The sequence below is a fragment of the Alosa sapidissima genome, chromosome 5 (genome assembly GCF_018492685.1).
Source record: "Alosa sapidissima isolate fAloSap1 chromosome 5, fAloSap1.pri, whole genome shotgun sequence".
NCBI lineage: Eukaryota > Metazoa > Chordata > Actinopteri > Clupeiformes > Clupeidae > Alosa > Alosa sapidissima.
The window spans coordinates 34,447,563-34,465,067 of NC_055961.1; the positions used below are offsets into that span (position 1 = coordinate 34,447,563).

The 17,505-nt window shown below is 40.8% G+C and overlaps 1 protein-coding gene across 6 annotated transcripts; it reads left to right on the forward strand.

Annotated features, from left to right (window-relative positions):
- The first annotated feature begins 307 nt into the window (after window positions 1-307).
- Window positions 308-17,034, forward strand: arfip2b (ADP-ribosylation factor interacting protein 2b). Of its 6 annotated transcripts, none has more exons than XM_042091069.1 (10): window positions 310-531; window positions 2,165-2,275; window positions 4,876-4,920; window positions 6,229-6,337; window positions 8,022-8,081; window positions 10,732-10,847; window positions 11,368-11,589; window positions 12,440-12,597; window positions 12,911-13,085; window positions 13,832-17,034. In XM_042091069.1, the coding sequence occupies exons 2-10, from the start codon at window positions 2,177-2,179 to the stop codon at window positions 13,985-13,987; spliced, it is 1,140 nt and encodes a 379-aa protein (XP_041947003.1). In that variant the 5' UTR covers window positions 310-531; window positions 2,165-2,176; the 3' UTR covers window positions 13,988-17,034. The 6 variants fall into 6 exon arrangements, with proteins under 6 accessions (XP_041947005.1, XP_041947003.1, XP_041947007.1 ...); XM_042091073.1 differs by lacking the exons at window positions 310-531; window positions 4,876-4,920 and adding exons at window positions 1,866-1,931; window positions 9,229-9,315; XM_042091068.1 differs by lacking the exon at window positions 310-531 and adding an exon at window positions 1,871-1,931.
- The last annotated feature ends 471 nt before the right edge of the window (window positions 17,035-17,505 follow it).

The window sequence follows — 17,505 nt, forward strand, 5'->3', positions numbered from 1 at the left end:
TAAACATAGGTCATATGCCAACTAAACATTTGCACAACTGAAAAGAGCCAGGCTGTATTTTATACAGTATAGGCTACGATCCACCACCAAGCTTGCACAATTGGCTAATCTTCTCTAAATAGATCTTGGCTACAGATCTCATCAGCCTGTATCAAATTCTAATGGATGCACGGCCAGAGAATGTCTCTGGTCACTGGTTGGACCAATGATTTTAACATGATTTTAGATTTTACATGTAGCCTGCTGCAAACTACGTTTGCACTGTGCCCTACAAGGACCGCTGTCGTAATTTCCGGCTAGTTTAGGGATGTTGGATTCATCATGTTTGGAATGGCCAGTAGTGGACGATATTTGAACATGCGTCGAGCTAGTTAGCTCACGTTAGCACCAGTTAACAACCCATGAATGCAGTCTTTTTATGATCCTGCATGTTAGTTCTATTTTCATTAATTCTGTTAGCTTGCGTATGAACAGCAAAACAGTGAAAGTTATTTCACTAGACAGCTTATCTGCAAAGGGATTCTATTACAGGTAAGGCAACCCTTAGAATTTTCCACCTGCCTCCTCATCCGTAGCTGTGTAAAAAAGGGCTAATATTTTTCTTGTCTGATATCGTCTTAGCTGCCGTTAAATACCGTGACATTATGACATGGTAGGCTGACTGAAACTGTAAACATAACAGTCTACACTGATACATCTGGAAATAAAAAAAGGCCAGTTTGGTGAGCCAACGTTTGAATATTGCAGTCGCTAAAGTAGAGAGCTAGCAAGTAAGCAATGTTGGACGTTAGCTAACGTTACTTCAATCTGGCTATGCAACGTTGCCAGACATTCGCAAATATTTGGCACAAATCTAGATCTATGGGAAATTTCCGATAGAGAAAGGGGATATATTCGGTCCTTCTAACGCTCAGTGTAATTTACAGTAAGTTAGCGTCACCCTCAGACGATTCATTTAAATGCACATCAGCCGTAGCTGCTATACTAATAACGATATGTTAAGCGTTTTGTTTGACATACCGGTATTAAAACAACACCAAATAGTTTTTTGTACCTTTAAAATAATGTTTCCAAAATCGTTTTTAGTGGTTCATCAACTTGTAACAGGGTGAACGGCACTTCTGCAATCGCTTCGCGGCCCTATATCGGCTATAACCACACTATGTAAGTTTGCCAGATCGGGTAGCGGATCTGTAGTTCGATGGAATGAGACATAAGAAACTACAGATTAACTTGCATCTGATGTCGCAATACATCGTACTTTCATAAATCATGCAACATATTCTACCTTATCTGTGGACATTGTTATTTGTAAAGTCGGTGCTGGATAAACAAATAGCGTGCGTGCGACAGAGGGAAAGTTCTTTGGCGTTGCTTTAATCTATTATTTTCGTCAATTTAGTGTGGGACAAATACCACTTTGGGTCGTGCAGACTCCAGATTCCTATGGCTCCCACCTGTGATGCACCTGTCAGACGCTTACTGACTTGTGTTTGGTGGTCTAGTTCTAGTAGTGAGGTAAACGTTAGTGATAGCTAAGTTAGCTTGTTGATAGGGTATCCTATTTATCTCGTTTCTGTAATAGTTCTAAATAAAACTGCAACGTTTGGCCTGGCTAACGTTATGGAAATCCCTAGTTTATGAAATGCATGACTGTAAATTATGCAATTAAGTTGTAGCCTAAGCCTACATTGCATTTCTGTCAAAACAAAGTTTGCCATCGGATCAACGATTATATATCTGTACATTTTCTGATTTGGATGAGGATGTTTCGGATTTTGTGTTATTATTTGTGCCAGTCATAATTGTAACAGTCTACATTAATTCTGCCTTGGAGGTTGTTAGTTGGAGAAAGGACAGCTTGTCGTTCTTTGCCTTGAATTCCTATAGCTGTGTGGAGAGCTTGCACAAGAATGCACTCTATTTTTATGGTATGGCTAGATTCTTTTTGAGAGATAGCATTTATTAGACTTTCCTTGCTGACAAAGTTCAGCATTTGGCTGAAGTAGAAAATTAAAATAGTTGGCCTCTATTTCCTTTAAGATAAAAAAAAAAACCCTCCCACCATCAACGGACTTTTCAATGTTAGTTAATGAGTGGGGACTACAGGTTACTGCTGTAATGCAAAAGCTGTTTTCTACTTGTATGTTGTCTCTCTCCACAGCAAAGCTCCAGCATGGCAGACAGCATTATGAGCAGGGCTGCCACCATGGAGATTCCCATTAACAGCAACGGGGACTCCAGGACCATCCCCGAGGATGACGGTCTGGAACAGGTGGGTTCAAGGGTAGGCGCCTGTTGTGTTTGCAGTGCACCGCTGGGTTATTGATTTAGCAAGACAAAGACAAAGGGGGAAAAAAGCAACTTCAGATGACAATGTTAGAAGAGGTTCAATTGTAATGAAGTTTTACTATGATTTTGTTCCATCGGACTCAGTGAAATAAAGGATAGCTTTTTCTCTGAATTTGTCCATAGTACGTGCGGAACAGTGAGAAGTGGTACAACTCTGTTATAGCCTAGAGCATGTCCTACAATATACGGAACAGACATGCTTTACCTCTTATCAAAGCCTTGTAGCCTCCAAGGTTAGTGTAGAATTTCCAGTTGCACAATATGGTCCTGATAGGGGACTTGATGTGAGACTGACTGTGCGCATGACGTGGCCTTTAGTCTCTCCAGGGCTCCGTCAGTGGTAGTATAGGCTACTATAATTAGAAACAGTTAGCCTACAAGTTATTTCTGTTGAAGTGAATTAAAACTGGTGAAGCTGGTACCTGTAACCAGGTGAAGCTCATTCATTATCCAATTAAGTACCATATTCCATGCTCATCGGCTGTAAGAAAAGTCAGCAGGTGTTTTTGTTTTTTTGCCCATTGCTGTTGACTTAGAAATGGTTAAAAATTGGTGAAACTTTAGCAATAAAATGTTGTAAGCACAGAGGTGACTGCTAGTGTTGTTGGATTTGCAAACAAACTGAAGAGGTGAGCTGGCATTAAGGCAAGACACACCTGTGTAGACACAACTGTGGTAGATCCGGGATAAAATAAGGAAAGCAAATAGAGGGCTGTTTGCCAGAATGTGTCATTCTTACGCAGCTAACGCTTGTGAATGGAAATTAACATTTTGGCAGGTTCTCACCTTCTAACAATTGAATTTCAGGTATTTGATAGTTTTGTAACTGTGTCACACATTGTCTCGAGTCATTTGTTTATCAATGATCAAAGCACACGAGTTGCCATTAACCTTATCTCGTGTTTTGGTTTAGACTGCCAAGAGACTTTAATCTCCTGAAAATGTAGGCTAGTGTTGCTATTCTTCATCAGTTTATATCTATTTTCTTGTATGTCTGGGTTTGTTAAATGTGTGTTTCAGTACCAGACCATCCTCACAAGTATCAGCGGCAGAGACCATTTAGATGTGAATAAGGGCCTGTTTACATTTGTTTTTAGAATACATTTTGAGTGATCCGATTGCAAGTGGTCAGTGTTGGTAAAAATATTGTATACCAAAGTGAGACACGAGAAGAAGATACAGACTTTAATTTGGCTATACAGGAAGTGCATTGTGCACACACGAAGCACAATGCACTTCAGAATATGTGTCTCTGACTTGACACAGAATTATCTCAGAGTTTAATTACACAACAGATCATGGCAAAGGATAGATAATCATACAGTGACAGTGGCAAAGTCAGGAGACATCCAGGCTACCCTAATCAATGACACAAATGGTGTTTGACGCAAAATAAGCAGAAGTGATATCAACCCAGGCGTCTTGTTATCCATGTTTGGGAAAACAGTACAGATATCACACAGGGCCATGAAGTAGAAGCATACTTTAGAGTCAAAGTGACAATAAACTAGACTAGTAGAACAATAAACCACATATTGGAATATTGATCGTGATGCAGAACATTAAACCACATGGAATATTGGACATAATGCTCTATTCCACTTTCTCTCTTCAGTTAAAACATATTGCTGTATTCAAGGTGTACCAACAAAGATTTTGCTGACCACCTGTATTTAGATTACGTAATTGCCAATGTCACATTCATTAGAACTCCCATTGTCTGGGACACATCAGAATGCATTAGCGTTTACACTACAAAAAATACGTGGTGAAATGCATCTCAGAACACCTCGGTAAGTGGTTTGAGGGATCGGATCACAATGCATCTTAGCGATTGTTTACACCTGTATTTGGAGCTGACCACTTGTGATCAGATCACCGAAGACACGGTTTAAAGACCAATGTAAACGGAGTCTAAGTCAAAACACTGTGCTGTGGACCTGTATATGGGGCAGCCTGGGTTGACTCCATGCCCCCCATGTTTTTTAACTAAGCCTGTATCAGCCAACTTGCCAGGCAATCTGGCACTCTGTGAAAGACCAGACCTATTAGTTAAGAAATCTAACACAAATGGATATTCCATAAATGTTTTCCTGTGATAGGGAAAGCTCATTGACCATTTCCTGTGATAGGGAAAGTTCATTGACCTCGTCATTTTGATTAGTCTTATCTCATAGTAATATAGGCTGTAGTAAAGTATGACAGTTGATAGCATAACTTGTAGTCTACTTGTAATAGGCTGGTGGACACTCAAGTCAGTCATTTAGCCACAAATAGTACAGGTTGTTGTTAATACCCATTTTGAAAGCAAGCAACTGAGGCAGAGACACTGAAAGATTTGATGTCATCATTTAATTTTGGTTCAGTGTTTTTACATCATTGTAATGGTTCCATTTATTTCAGTTTGGATTGTGTCCTTTTTCTGTTCTATATGTGTGTGATGTGCTATTATAATTTTCCTTTCTTTTTTCTTTCCTTTTTTGGGCTTGTCCCTGTGCCTCACATTCCCTCACATTCACACAGGCTGCAAAGGCTCAGTGGAGCTTAGATGAGAAGGCAGACTCAAGGGTGAGCAGGGTCGCGGGATGGGGTGTGTGTGTGTGTGTGTGTGTGTGTGTGTGTGTGTGTGTGTGTGTGTGTGTGTGTGTGTGTGTGTGTGTGTGTGTGTGTTTGTGTTTTGTCTTCAATGTTTGTTACAGTTTGTATTGGGGAACTGACTGGTTTCATGTATCTCTAACCCAGGAATAGTGACCTACTGTAGATGTGGGTGGATTGTGGGTTGTATGTTTCTAATCTAGACAGAGTGGATGTTTCAAACCTTCATGTCCATGTCTGTGTGACAGTAATTTGTTTCAATTTATTAATTTAATTTGCTTGACAGCCACTTGCATGCTTCAATATAATAACCTGTCAGGCTTGTCCTTTTTTATCCTCCAGAAGCTCATGTTAAGATGGAGTGTGTTGAAGGGTTTGACTTGTTTTTGTTTGTTTTATTGTTTCCTATGTGAAAATGTAAACTTATATTAACTGCTTTTATGGTTTCTAGCTTCTAACAGATTCATGCAAGAAAGATTTGTGTCTTTACTTGTCATCTCAACAATAAATGTTCATGGGGTCACCCTAATATAGATAGACTTGGCAGTGCTCTTTTTACTCTCAAATAAATTTGTTTACATACTTCTGGTAGGACCGGGGGACATAATGGGAGTGGTGGGTTTGGTCAGTCCAGCATCGCATAGCAGGGTTGGAGTAATCTGATCAGACAGGTTCCTGTATGTAACCACTGCCATTTGTTTTGGAATGTGGTGGGCTAGAGGCTACTGTATACTGATAAGGCTCTTAATTGTATTAATTGACAAGGACCTTACACAGTCTTAACTGTTTTAAGCTTGACTTTGAAAGATTTTAAATTGAGCTAAATTTCCCATTCTGGCTTCAATTCATATTTCAGTGTACTAAAGATTTCAGAACTCTTGGTGATGTGTGCACTAATATTAGCCTAGTTATCCTGTTGACATTGTAAACCAGTTGACCTAGAATGTGTGACATTGCTCCTGTAGAAAGCATAGATAAGCATACCTAACCATGACCATAACATCTGAATAAAGATGAGCTTAACTTGGGCAAATTTGGGTAGAATCAATTATGTGAGAACTTTCACAGAGCTCACATGTACTTTATTGTTCAGTATCTGTTGAAGCCACATCCACTGCGGAAGTCTAGTCTAATGAAAATCTGTGCGTCTACGCTGCTGGTCTGTGTACTGTGTATTTCCACGTTGTTCCGTCTGTCTGTCTCCCTCTGCCTCTACTTCTTTCACTCATTTATGTGCACTCTCATCTCTGTGTGTGTGTGTGTGTGTGTGTACGTACACAGGATCTGCAGCAGGTAATGGTATCCGGGCCTAATCTGAACGAGACCAGCATCGTATCGGGTGGCTACGGAGGCACGGCCGAGGGCATCATCCCCACCAGCTCTATCAAAGGTACGTCACCACACTCCCCCCCACCACCCCCCCCCCCCCCCCCCCATTACGGTGCTCTGTGTCAGGGACAAGATGAAGCTGGACAGCGCCGCATAGGAAAAGCTGTCTACTGTCGACTAAAAATAACACATCACGCCTTTGTTCACTCTTCACACGTCTCTTTACCTTTTCTGCGAAATCAGCCAACTCCTTTTAAGAAGGGCAGTTTTTATATGGGGAGTGCCACAGTTTGCAGGCTGTGTTCTACTATGTGTGTGTGTGTGTGTGTGCGCGCGCCTAATCCACTTCTCCACACACTTCCCCAGTCCGGCGTCTTTGTTAACAGAGTGAGAATTTGCTCGACAGAAGCTTTTTTTTCTGTGCTGGTGGCATTTGTCTGGGAAGGCCATGAGATGGCTGTTTGAGTGTGTGATAAAATAGAGATAACTTTCAGGCACATTCTCTCTCTCTCTCTCTTTCTCTTTCTCTCTTTCTTTCTTACTTTGTTTCTTTCTCTCTCTCTCTCTCTCTCTCTCTTTCTCCATCTCTGTCTATCTCCTCTCTCTCCATTTCTTGCTCCCTTGTCAGGCAACTGTAGCAAATGTTTATGGGGAGATTTGCATAATTTTATGCTTCAGTGGTTTTAGTGGCATTTTTCTGCTATGCCGTTCCCCCCCCCCCCCCCCCCTTCTTTTTCCCCATTTGAGGGAGTGCAGGAGTTGGGTGGGGAGAGGTGGATTAGAGTGTGTACAGAGTGCATGGGAGAGGTCTGTTGAATGGGCCTGCGTGGGACATTAGTCACAGCCAGTGCTTCTCATCTTTAGCATACTGTACCATAGCTGGACACAAACATGCTATTGTCGAGACCAACACTGGGTCCAGTACAACTACTGCCATCCTTATACCAGAAGACTTTGCAAAGATTTATGAAAGACTACAGTCTCAGACCTTCTCGCATCTAAAGACAAGCCATCGAGTATTTAAATCACAGACTAGTCACAGACTATGATTTTCATCAGTTTCTGCAGCATTGTTTCATGTGTGACATCCCTAACAACCCAACTATAGAGTTGTTCTGTCACATGGAATAGCCAACTAAAAATTTATAAGAAACTAAATTACAAATAATCATATAGGCTACTGCTGTCGCCTACTTTGCCCCTACTTTGCCACGACTAAAAGACTTGCAATAATATCAAACATGTTTGATATTGTCGTAATGCCAAGACTAGAAAAAAACTGACTCGAAATGACTTAAAACCGTTAAGATTGGCACCTTACTACACTAAACAATCTAGTGGACGGGAGCATGCCACAACTCCAATAAAATTCCCATGATTTCATTCTGACTTTGGAAATTTAGTCGCTGACTGAAATTGCTTGAAAATCGTACGGTGTAAGGCCGGCATAAAAGAGACAGTGCTTCAGAGATGTTGTAAAATGCTTAAATTTAATTTTCTAAATGTACTTTGTTTGGTAGCATTCTGTTCCAAAGGATTTGTTTTTCAACTCTTTTCTTATCATGCTCCGTTTAAAGGACAAGGAGACCCACTGTAGCATGTCAGCATGGGCGGACTGTTTTACCTTAGTGTTCATATTATCGCACCAGTAACTCTAGTGTGTGATCCGTGGCAGTTTGACCGCCAGGTCTGAGAAAACCTAACAGTGCAGAGGTCTGCCTGCTCATTCTCTTCCCCTCCACCAGGGCCAGCTATCCACTTCAATGCTGACTTTCTCCCCCGGCGCATTCCTGCCCCAGGACAAGGTGGCCTCTGTGTTTATGCGTAACTCATAATCATGTGTACTCTCCCCCTCGCGCTTCTTATTGGGACGTGGGTCCTCCTGAAACCTCTGGCGATGGGGCGCTGAGTCTTTCTGCTTCACTGGTTTGTTGGTGGTGGTTATTCTAATTTCATCATATTGGCTTATAGGTGGGACAGGGTGCTTGGTGGTCTTAACCACATGTTTAGGGGTCTCCAAGCTGCCGTCTTCTAGGAATTCATCTGCTTCAGGTTCCTGCTCTTAAAGTGTTTGGCTGACATGGCATGCAAACGCCAAATAGTAGCCTATAGTACTGCCAAATCTCAAATCAACACTCGCACCTGTGTAGCGCACCTGGGTTTACTGCGTAGAAAACAGTGGGCTTTCTCTGCTTGTCCATACGTTGTCCTCTTGGCTAGCTCTCTGGCACTGGTGTACATGTGCTTTAACACTGAAGAAGTCTACATGGTGTTTGGGTCTTTTTCGCAAATTGCTTGATGTTCTAAAGCTTGCATATGTGGAGTGGAAGCAGCACTTTGTCCATTTACATGCCTCTACATTCAAAGTACAAATGTGGCCAAGAATTTCAACCTTACAGGAAAACTTGTAAAAATGTGAGTACTGTCGGTACGGAAAAAAAAAAGATTTCTATTTCTCTTCGTACCGACTGTACTTGGTTACCTTGAGAAACACAGATCTATGTGAAAAAATGTTTTTCTTTTTCTTTTTTCTTTAAATGTGTAAATCTGTGCCATCGTCATTGTGTGTTCTCATCAGTGTCCTGTCATCTGTGTGTATGTGTTTTTCCATGTTCTAACTCTTCCTACCACTCTCTTTTCTTCCTCCTCTCCACCCATTCCCCCACTCCATTCTCATTCTTTCATCCATCCCTCACTCTTCCCTTCACCTGTTGTCATCGATGTCATCCTGTCATTCTTTTTCTCTTCAACTGGACAATGGTTCGTTGTCGATATGAATGGGCATCAAAAACCCTTGGCATCCAAACCCTTGCCTCACCCCCCAACTCTCATTTACGATACCTATTAAACCCACTCATACCCATTCGTCATGTTAAATCCTCACCCCAACTCACAATCCCTTGCGCATCGTCCTTGTCCATCACACCTTGAGCCCGCCCCTTCCCCCTCCAGACCTGCGTTTGAAGGCCAGGGGTGTTAACATTGTTCCGAGTCAGTCTGCCGCCAGCCGAATAGCCAGCCAATCAGAGGACATCTCAGGTATCCCCCCACAAGGACCCTGGACACTCCCCACTTCATTCCACTCCACAGCTGCATTCTCATTCGCTGTCTTTGTCTGTCAGTCATCCATGATTTCTTTCACTCTCTTATGGTAGTAGTTACTAACAATATTCTGGGCTCTGTTGCTCTAAATCATGGCCTTTGGATTAACTTGATATGGGTTTGGGTCATAGGTAGGGCTGGGACAACGCGTCGACATAATCGATGACGTCGACGCAAAATATGGCCGGCCAGCACACATTGATTTTGTACTATTTAAATTAAAGATAAGATAAAATAATTTCATTGAGCTGCACTTTTTACTCACACAGCCTTTCCTCGCCCCGCCCGCTCTCTCTCGTAACGAGTCCGCTGCTCCTCCTCTGCATGTGCATTTAACAAGATATTCACGATTGTTGAAGGATTGTTGTTGCCACATAGAAGCACTGCATAGAACACAGTGGGCTAAATTGCTATTAAATCCGCTTAGCATCGTGACCATGCAGCGCAAATTTGTTCAAAACTGCTGCATTAAAGTTAAAGTAAACTCTGCTAAGGTCTTATCACAACATAGTACATTGAGGAGACTAAACTAAGTTAAGTTACAGTATGCAATCAAGCAGTATCTCAAAGCTAATGTTAGAATACTGTTTGGATGTCAAGTTTAGCATGCTTACTTACAGCTGCTTGTGTTTCGTTACTCATGCAGGGCTCATTTTATTGACTCAGAATGTTTGCAAAATCCCGATGTAAATGGAAAGGTGTTTTCCAAGACTCAAAAGTGCTTGTCCCAAGGAAGTACGAACCGTTATTTGAACTAACTAGGTTATGAATTGCATAAACACATCAGCAGCCTTTTAACTGTGTTAATGTTAATTGCAAGACGTCTTAAAGTGACAGGCACTCAATTAGACCTATACACTACTGAACTTTATTGAATGCTACCTCTGACTAAGAATGCATTAATTTGCACTTGTATAGTCTTTTATTTTGGAATCTTAAGAGCAATACACATATATTGCAATGTTAAAGAATTCATGTTTAATTCATTCAGATATGTAAATAAACATGTATAAGTTGCTATTAGCCAATTAATGAGGAGATAATTGATAATCGAATCGAATCGAAATTGAATCGGACTGAAAAAATGAATCGTTAGATTAATCGATGCATCGAAAAAATAATCGCTAGATTAATCGTTTAAAAAATAATCGTTTATCCCAGCCCTAGTCATAGGTTTGCTGTGAATATGGCATTCTCTTTGAGTGTTTGTGTGTGTGTGTTAGAATGTATCATTGTGTGTGTGTTAGAATGTGTGTGTGTGTGTCAGGGGAGAAGAGTGTAGTGGTTAAGATGAACATAATGAGTAATATGAAGTGCAAGATTGTAAATAGACTTGTAATCCCTGCCCATTAGGATCCAACATGCATCACAGTGGAAGCAACCAATCAGGCATGGCCGAGGAGGCCACAAGAGGCATCGCCGTGGAGAAGTTCGACATCATGAAGAAGTGGGGCCTAAACACCTACAAGGTATACAGCAGTTGTTCAATAAGCATTAGTAAGCATTTAAAACATTTATGTCAAAGTTTACTCTGGTTTATTTGTATTTGTACTTATAATACTTATAATACTAATTATCTACTTATTGTAGATAATTCAACAACTTTGGGAAATCAATCTGCTAATTTAATACCATAAGCAAGATTCTAAGCACAAATATAAGTTAGTTCATGCATAAGGTGCTTTGCTCATTGCGAGACCACTGTTTAAATTAGGCTCCTATCTGTTATTTATATTCCATGATTAATATATATTATTTATGCTCGAAACATTATAAGTTATGTAAGGGGTAACTGCTGCTGAGATTTCCTGATGTGTGGAATTAATGGACTAGTTTCATACACCAAGTCCATTAATTCTATATATCAGGACACCTCAAACTAAGGCTGTTATCCAGCTTATCCCTGCATTTATAGCACACAAAGAAAACATGCGGATTAATATCTGTTGACAGTTGTTTGATATGAGTACTGCATACGTTCCTCTGCAGTGCACAAAGCAGCTGATCTCGGAGCGGTTTGGACGCGGCTCCAGAACGGTGGACTTGGAGCTGGAGGCTCAGATCGAGGTTCTTCGGGACACCAAGCGGAAGTACGAGAACGTTCTTCGTCTGGCGAGAGCGCTCACCAACCACTTCTACAGCATGGTGCAGACCCAGCATGCCCTTGGAGACACCTTCGCGGACCTGAGCCAGAAGTCACCAGAACTACGGGTCAGTTTCATCAGACTTCAGTCTTCTTTATAATACAGTGATGAATAAAACGTGATGGTAATGGATGACGCTAGGGATTGAGAATTAGTGTTGTGTCTGCGATTAGTTGTATTTGTGTATTTGTGTTGTTTTTTGTAGTAGACTGCTGTGTCATCCATAATAAAATGTTTTTTTAATCTTGATAATCGATGATGGGCGATGGCCATAATGGGAGCCTTAAAGCAACACCAAAGAGTTTTTTGTACATTAAAATAATGTTTCCAAAATAGTTTCAGTGGTTTATCAACACGTAACAGAGTGAACGGCACTTCTGCATTCGCTTCGCGACCCTCTATCTGTTATAACCACACTATGTAAGTTTTCCAGATCAGGTAGCGGATCTGTAGTTCAGTGGAATGAGGCATAAGAAACTACAAATTTGACTTGCTTCTGATGTTGCAATACATCATACTTTCATAAAATCATGCAACATACTCTAGCTTGTTATTTGCAGAGCCGGTACTGTATAAACAAATAGTGTGCATGCTAGGAAAAGTGCTTTGTATAAGTATATATACTCTTTTGAGCAAGTGCTCAAGTGAGTCACTTCAGCCATGGATGTGGGCATGGGAGAGCAGTGCTCAACCACTTCCCCCCCGTCCAAATTTTTCCTACTGGTCGGGGATCGAACAGGCAACCCTTTGGTTACAAGCCCGAAGCCCTAATCAGTAGGCACCGGCTGCCCTTTGGTGTTGCTTTAAAGCTTTTGATACAAATGCAAATGAACAGGTGGTTTACATATATGACCTGAAGGGATGCCATAGAAAAGTCTAAATGTTTTAAATTGGATTTTTGTGTTGTTCACAAACAGGACGAGTTTGGTTACAATGCAGAGACACAGAAGTTGCTGTGCAAGAATGGAGAGACGCTCTTGGGCGCCATTAACTTCTTTGTGTCCAGCATCAACACATTGGTGAACAAGACCATGGCAGACACTCTTTGGACCATCAAGCTGTATGAAAATGCCAGGTACGCCAGAGAAGAAGGGTTTCATGGGCCTTATGAGAGAGTAGCCAGAGAAGAAGGGTTTCATGGGCCTCATGAGAGAGAAGCCAGAGAAGAAGGGTTTCATGGGCCTTATGAAAGACAAATGAAGTGATTTCTGTTGTTATTTTTCTTGCCTGCAGACAAAGTTGGCTAATTCAAACACAGCTCTACTAAAACTGTACAGGACACTTTAATAAATAATAATTTGCCTCATTTAACATGTTAGACCTTACCACTTGCCTTGGAGATCTGCTTAATAATGTGTGGGTGCCTATGTCTTTGTGTGTGCACGTAGACTAGAATATGATGCGTATCGGGCAGACCTTGAGGAGCTGAACCTGGGCCCGCGTGATGCCGTCACCATGGCGAGGATCGAGGGCGCTCAGGAGGAGTACCAGGCTCAGAAGGACAAATACGAGCGTCTCCGTAGCGATGTGACCATCAAGCTCAAGTTCCTAGAAGAGAACAAGGTACATGAAACCCAGCAGCAAGCACTTGTTTGAAACGGCGTGTACATCTAGACAGTCAGTGAACTCTACTCAACATTCGTCAGCCTGAACTTTGCACTAACTACACTACCTGTTATCTGCAAAAGTCGCAAAGTTGAATGAGTCCATTACCATAACTCACATTCCATGTTGACTGCTTTCAGTTAATATTCACAAAGTCAAATTCAGTGCAAAAAGAAATACAGTATATTTGCATTGTATAGAACCTTTCAGCTACATAAACAAACGAGCGTAACTAAGGCATATCCTGTGGCACAAAAAGCAACATTGAGCTAATAATAACTCGGGGATAAACAAAAATAATTTTTAAAAAGTGTACATTTTGTAGAGTATACATTTTCATGACAACTTATCTGCATTGATTTTGAATGTTTATATCGGAAACCTTCTAGGAACCGATTGAAAGGGTCTACAGGAAGAGACTGCAACTGCAACTATATTCATGTTTTTCAAGCAGCAATTCCTCCAATAGAAAATTCAGAATTCAACCTGCAATACTTGCAACCTCATAGATGCACTCAATGTTGCTAAGTAGTCAGTCCATAAGTGGAAATAGATGTAATACTCACAACAACTCCAATGCAAGGCAATGGTATTTCCATCCAGCCCCAAGGTGCTCATGTGCGATGTGGTGTGCTCTCTCCTGTGTGTGTGTGTGGTGTGCCTGTGTGTGTGTGTGTGTGTGGTGTGCCTGTGCGTGTGTGCAGGTGAAGGTGATGCACAAGCAGCTGCTCCTCTTCCACAACGCCATCTCGGCCTACTTTGCTGGCAACCAGCAGCAGCTGGAACAGACCCTCAAGCAGTTCAACATCAAGCTCAAGCCTCCCGGTGACGACAAACCCTCTTGGCTGGAGGAGCAGTGAGCCGAGCCTTATGGACCGGCCGGCTGACCGACCACACACACACACACACACACACACACACACACACACACACACACACACTGTTAACTCAACTTTGACCCGGGACCAAGACAGCCCGTTTTCCCTCTCCTTCTTCCTCCTCTTCCTCCTCCTCATCCTCATCCTCTATCTTCAGTTCCTGAATTTGGTTCAGTCACTGATTTAAAAAAAGAAGCCCCACACTCCACTTGCATACAGATGTTTCTTTTTTGGAGAGAACGGCTGAAGAAAACCGATACATCCAGAACATAGAACTCGTTCCATACGATCCTCTCTTACTGTATTTCAATCATCACAAACCTTATAGCCACCAAAGCCCAAGTCCTTAAAAACGGACTAATATCCACCTGTGGACTAGTGGATATGTTTACTGCTTTCACTAATATCCACCTGTGGACTAGTGGATATGTTTACTGCTTTCACTAATATCCACCTGTGGACTAGTGGATATGTTTACTGCTTTCACTAATCTCCACCTGTGGACTAGTGGATATGTTTACTGCTTTCACTAATATCCACCTGTGGACTAGTGGATATGTTTACTGCTTTCACTAATATCCACCTGTGGACTAGTGGATATGTTTACTGCTTTCATTTTTGAATTACAAGCCTGTTGTTGTCAGTGTGATTGTGATGACAGACTTATGAAGGACATGGTTTATCTGAGGATTATTCAGATATTTAGCTGAAAGGGGTCAGTGATTTTTGGGCTTGTGTTTACTAGTGTATGTGTTTTGTTGTTCAGAAACCCTTTGGAAATGGAGCTTGGGAAGATGTACTGTATGAAGCAGGCACACTACATGTGGTGTAGCTGATGCTTATGGATGATGAATATTTCCCAAACCACCTGACATGCATACTAAAATGCCCCCGTGGGTAATTTTTTCGAAATCGTGAACACTCTTCAGAATGCATCTTCAGTAACCGGTCGTTCAGCTTCAGAGAAAGGTCACAAAAGAAGCATTTATGTCTATGTTGGTCTTGGAAAAAAAACGTCTGGTGGAGGTCTTATTCTGACGTCCAGCATCCATTAGTCCAGTGCCTGCTCCCTCCAACCAAGCCTTGGAAGTGGAGACTATTCATGTACAGTATTCAGTGTCAGTGGTCACTGCAAAAATTGATCATGTCGGTAAATCAGTAATGTCCTGATTGCATCCCAGTCGTTTAGCTTCATGTTAGTTGCTAGTTGCCACACAACTGCACGGCTCTTGTTTTGGCACTCGTCAGATAGTGGTGTAAAAAGTTGTGAAATACGTTTTGGCATCTAAGAATGGGTCAGGGCTTAAGTTAAGTTCAGTGATTTTTTTTTTTTTTTTTTTTTAACAACAGACCATTGCTGTTTGCAAAGTAAGTCTTGTTGGAATTCCAAACACTTTGAAGACCTTGGGTGGAACACTGCTTAGTTTTTTCTTGTATGCTCATGTTTATATGTCTGCACTCCCTTATTGAAACTGATAGGTGGACATGTAACAACAAGTCTTATACTATTGTTTGTTTGTTTGTTTGTTTGTGTGTGTCCATAACAGATAACTCCATTGTCCAGTGAAGAATAATTGCCAAAATCCTTATAAGCATGAATGCATTTATCTCTATTAGAAAACTAAACCGGAAATGTAACTTAATTTTCACTACAAGCCTCACTTTTGCCAGCTTGGGAAAAGACTGCACAAATGTGTGGTATTGTTTACTTCCCTGTTCTTTGATGTGCAATGTGATTTTTAGTTTTTAAACTCAAAAAGCAGATAAGAGGCAAACAACATAACACCTTTGCACTGGGAAGACAGTGGCTTGTTTTTGTTGCAAACTTTATCTGATATCTCCAGATTATATTCTGTATTTGTTGTAATTTGTCTTGAGTAAGAACTATGAATCAATGCTGATATAGACTTTATGCAAAATCAACATGCACATAGAATAATGCTTGCTAGTTGCTACAAATGTCTAACTGGCGCACACCATGCTAAATACTCGTTTGGAATGCTAGCGCCTTTTTTAACTACAAAAAACCTACTCACATTATTAATACATGATCATTGACACTTTGACCCTAATAGCTGCAAAGAAAACTGCTGAAATCTCTCGTTTTAGTAGAGGTATTTGACAACGCGGTCGCTCTTGAAAACACGTAATTGTTCAACACTATAGGAGACTTATGAGCTTGCCATGAAGCAATACAAAGGACATGTCTCTAATAATCTAGTCATGTACTCTGGTCCGTTTGTTACTCTGCTCAATGTGTGCATGTCATTGCAAATCCTCCATATCTGTCATGACTGTCTTTGGTCAGCGTAAGACATGACTGTGGTTATTTTGTAAACCCCTCCCCCCCAAATATGTCCTTGTGCAGTCCTACCACTTTGACATGTACACTGTTTGTCAGATTGACTTGATATAACCTAGACGCTGGGGATAGGACCGATACATTGACAGAACTATATTTAACAAAGAAAGCTTACATTTTTACAGAATGTTTTTATTTTTCCTATAAATGTTGTGGCATGTGGCGTACAGACAGGATCATGCATACTGTAGAATTATGTCTGCAATGAATGTCATAGACATTACTGATACTGTATCTTAAATGGTCTCAAACTCTGATGGAACTGAACCTTGAAGTACTAAAGGTTTTTTTTGTACTATTAACTCCAATCTGACCTAATGCTCCTGGTGTTCCTTGCCTCTTTGTACAATTCCGACCCCGTAAAGTTGATTGTTTTCATACATCAGTGTGTGTCCTTTTAACCACTAGTGAAGACCATGAAAAGAGTTCTGATGTAGTCATAGGCGGCAGCTGATGGAAGGATTTCTAAACATATATTATTTGTGTACAATCAGTTGTTAACAGCTGCTCTGATTTTTCTAGTGTATGATTGTATATATGGATATTTAAGATGACAAGACGTGAACTGTATTTCTGTAAAGATTGCCTTTATCTCTCAGTTTGACCAAACCTCTGGAACATGGAAACTCTCAAACCCACAAGATGAAATAAAATGTTTCCAAAATGATTTCATTTTCAGTGATGTTGTCTTTATCTGAATTAGACACACCTTGTTCCAAGAAACAGTAGGAGTTTGAAGAGATACAAGAAACAATGCAATATTTAAGAATATCGATTGCAAAGGCAGGGGTTTGTTAGAAATTGAAATGTCAGACTTATCTATGATAATTACAAGAGTTGTCCACAAGAGGGCATTTGCCCATGTAAAAAAAAAAAAAAAATCCAAATCACTTGCTGATTATTTTGCTGGTGTTTTCACATGAAAAATATTATCATGTCTTGTTATTGTTGGCTGCCTTTATTTGCATATGCATTGATCTTTCTGGCATTGACCTGAAGTCAGACAAATACTGTATATGCTGTAGTTTTATTATCTTTTTTTTTTTTTATCTTTGTTTTTAAAATGTCAATGCAGGTTTGCACCTGCCCAATATGTTGATATTTAGGCTCCAATTGGTCTAAAAGTTGTCTTCAGACA

Coding starts and splice junctions, on each gene's coding strand:
- arfip2b (XM_042091073.1), top strand. Junction 9,316..10,731: donor CCAATCAGAGGACATCTCAG/GTATCCCCCCAC, acceptor CCTGCCCATTAG/GATCCAACATGCATCACAGT. Junction 13,086..13,831: donor AGTTCCTAGAAGAGAACAAG/GTACATGAAACC, acceptor GCGTGTGTGCAG/GTGAAGGTGATGCACAAGCA.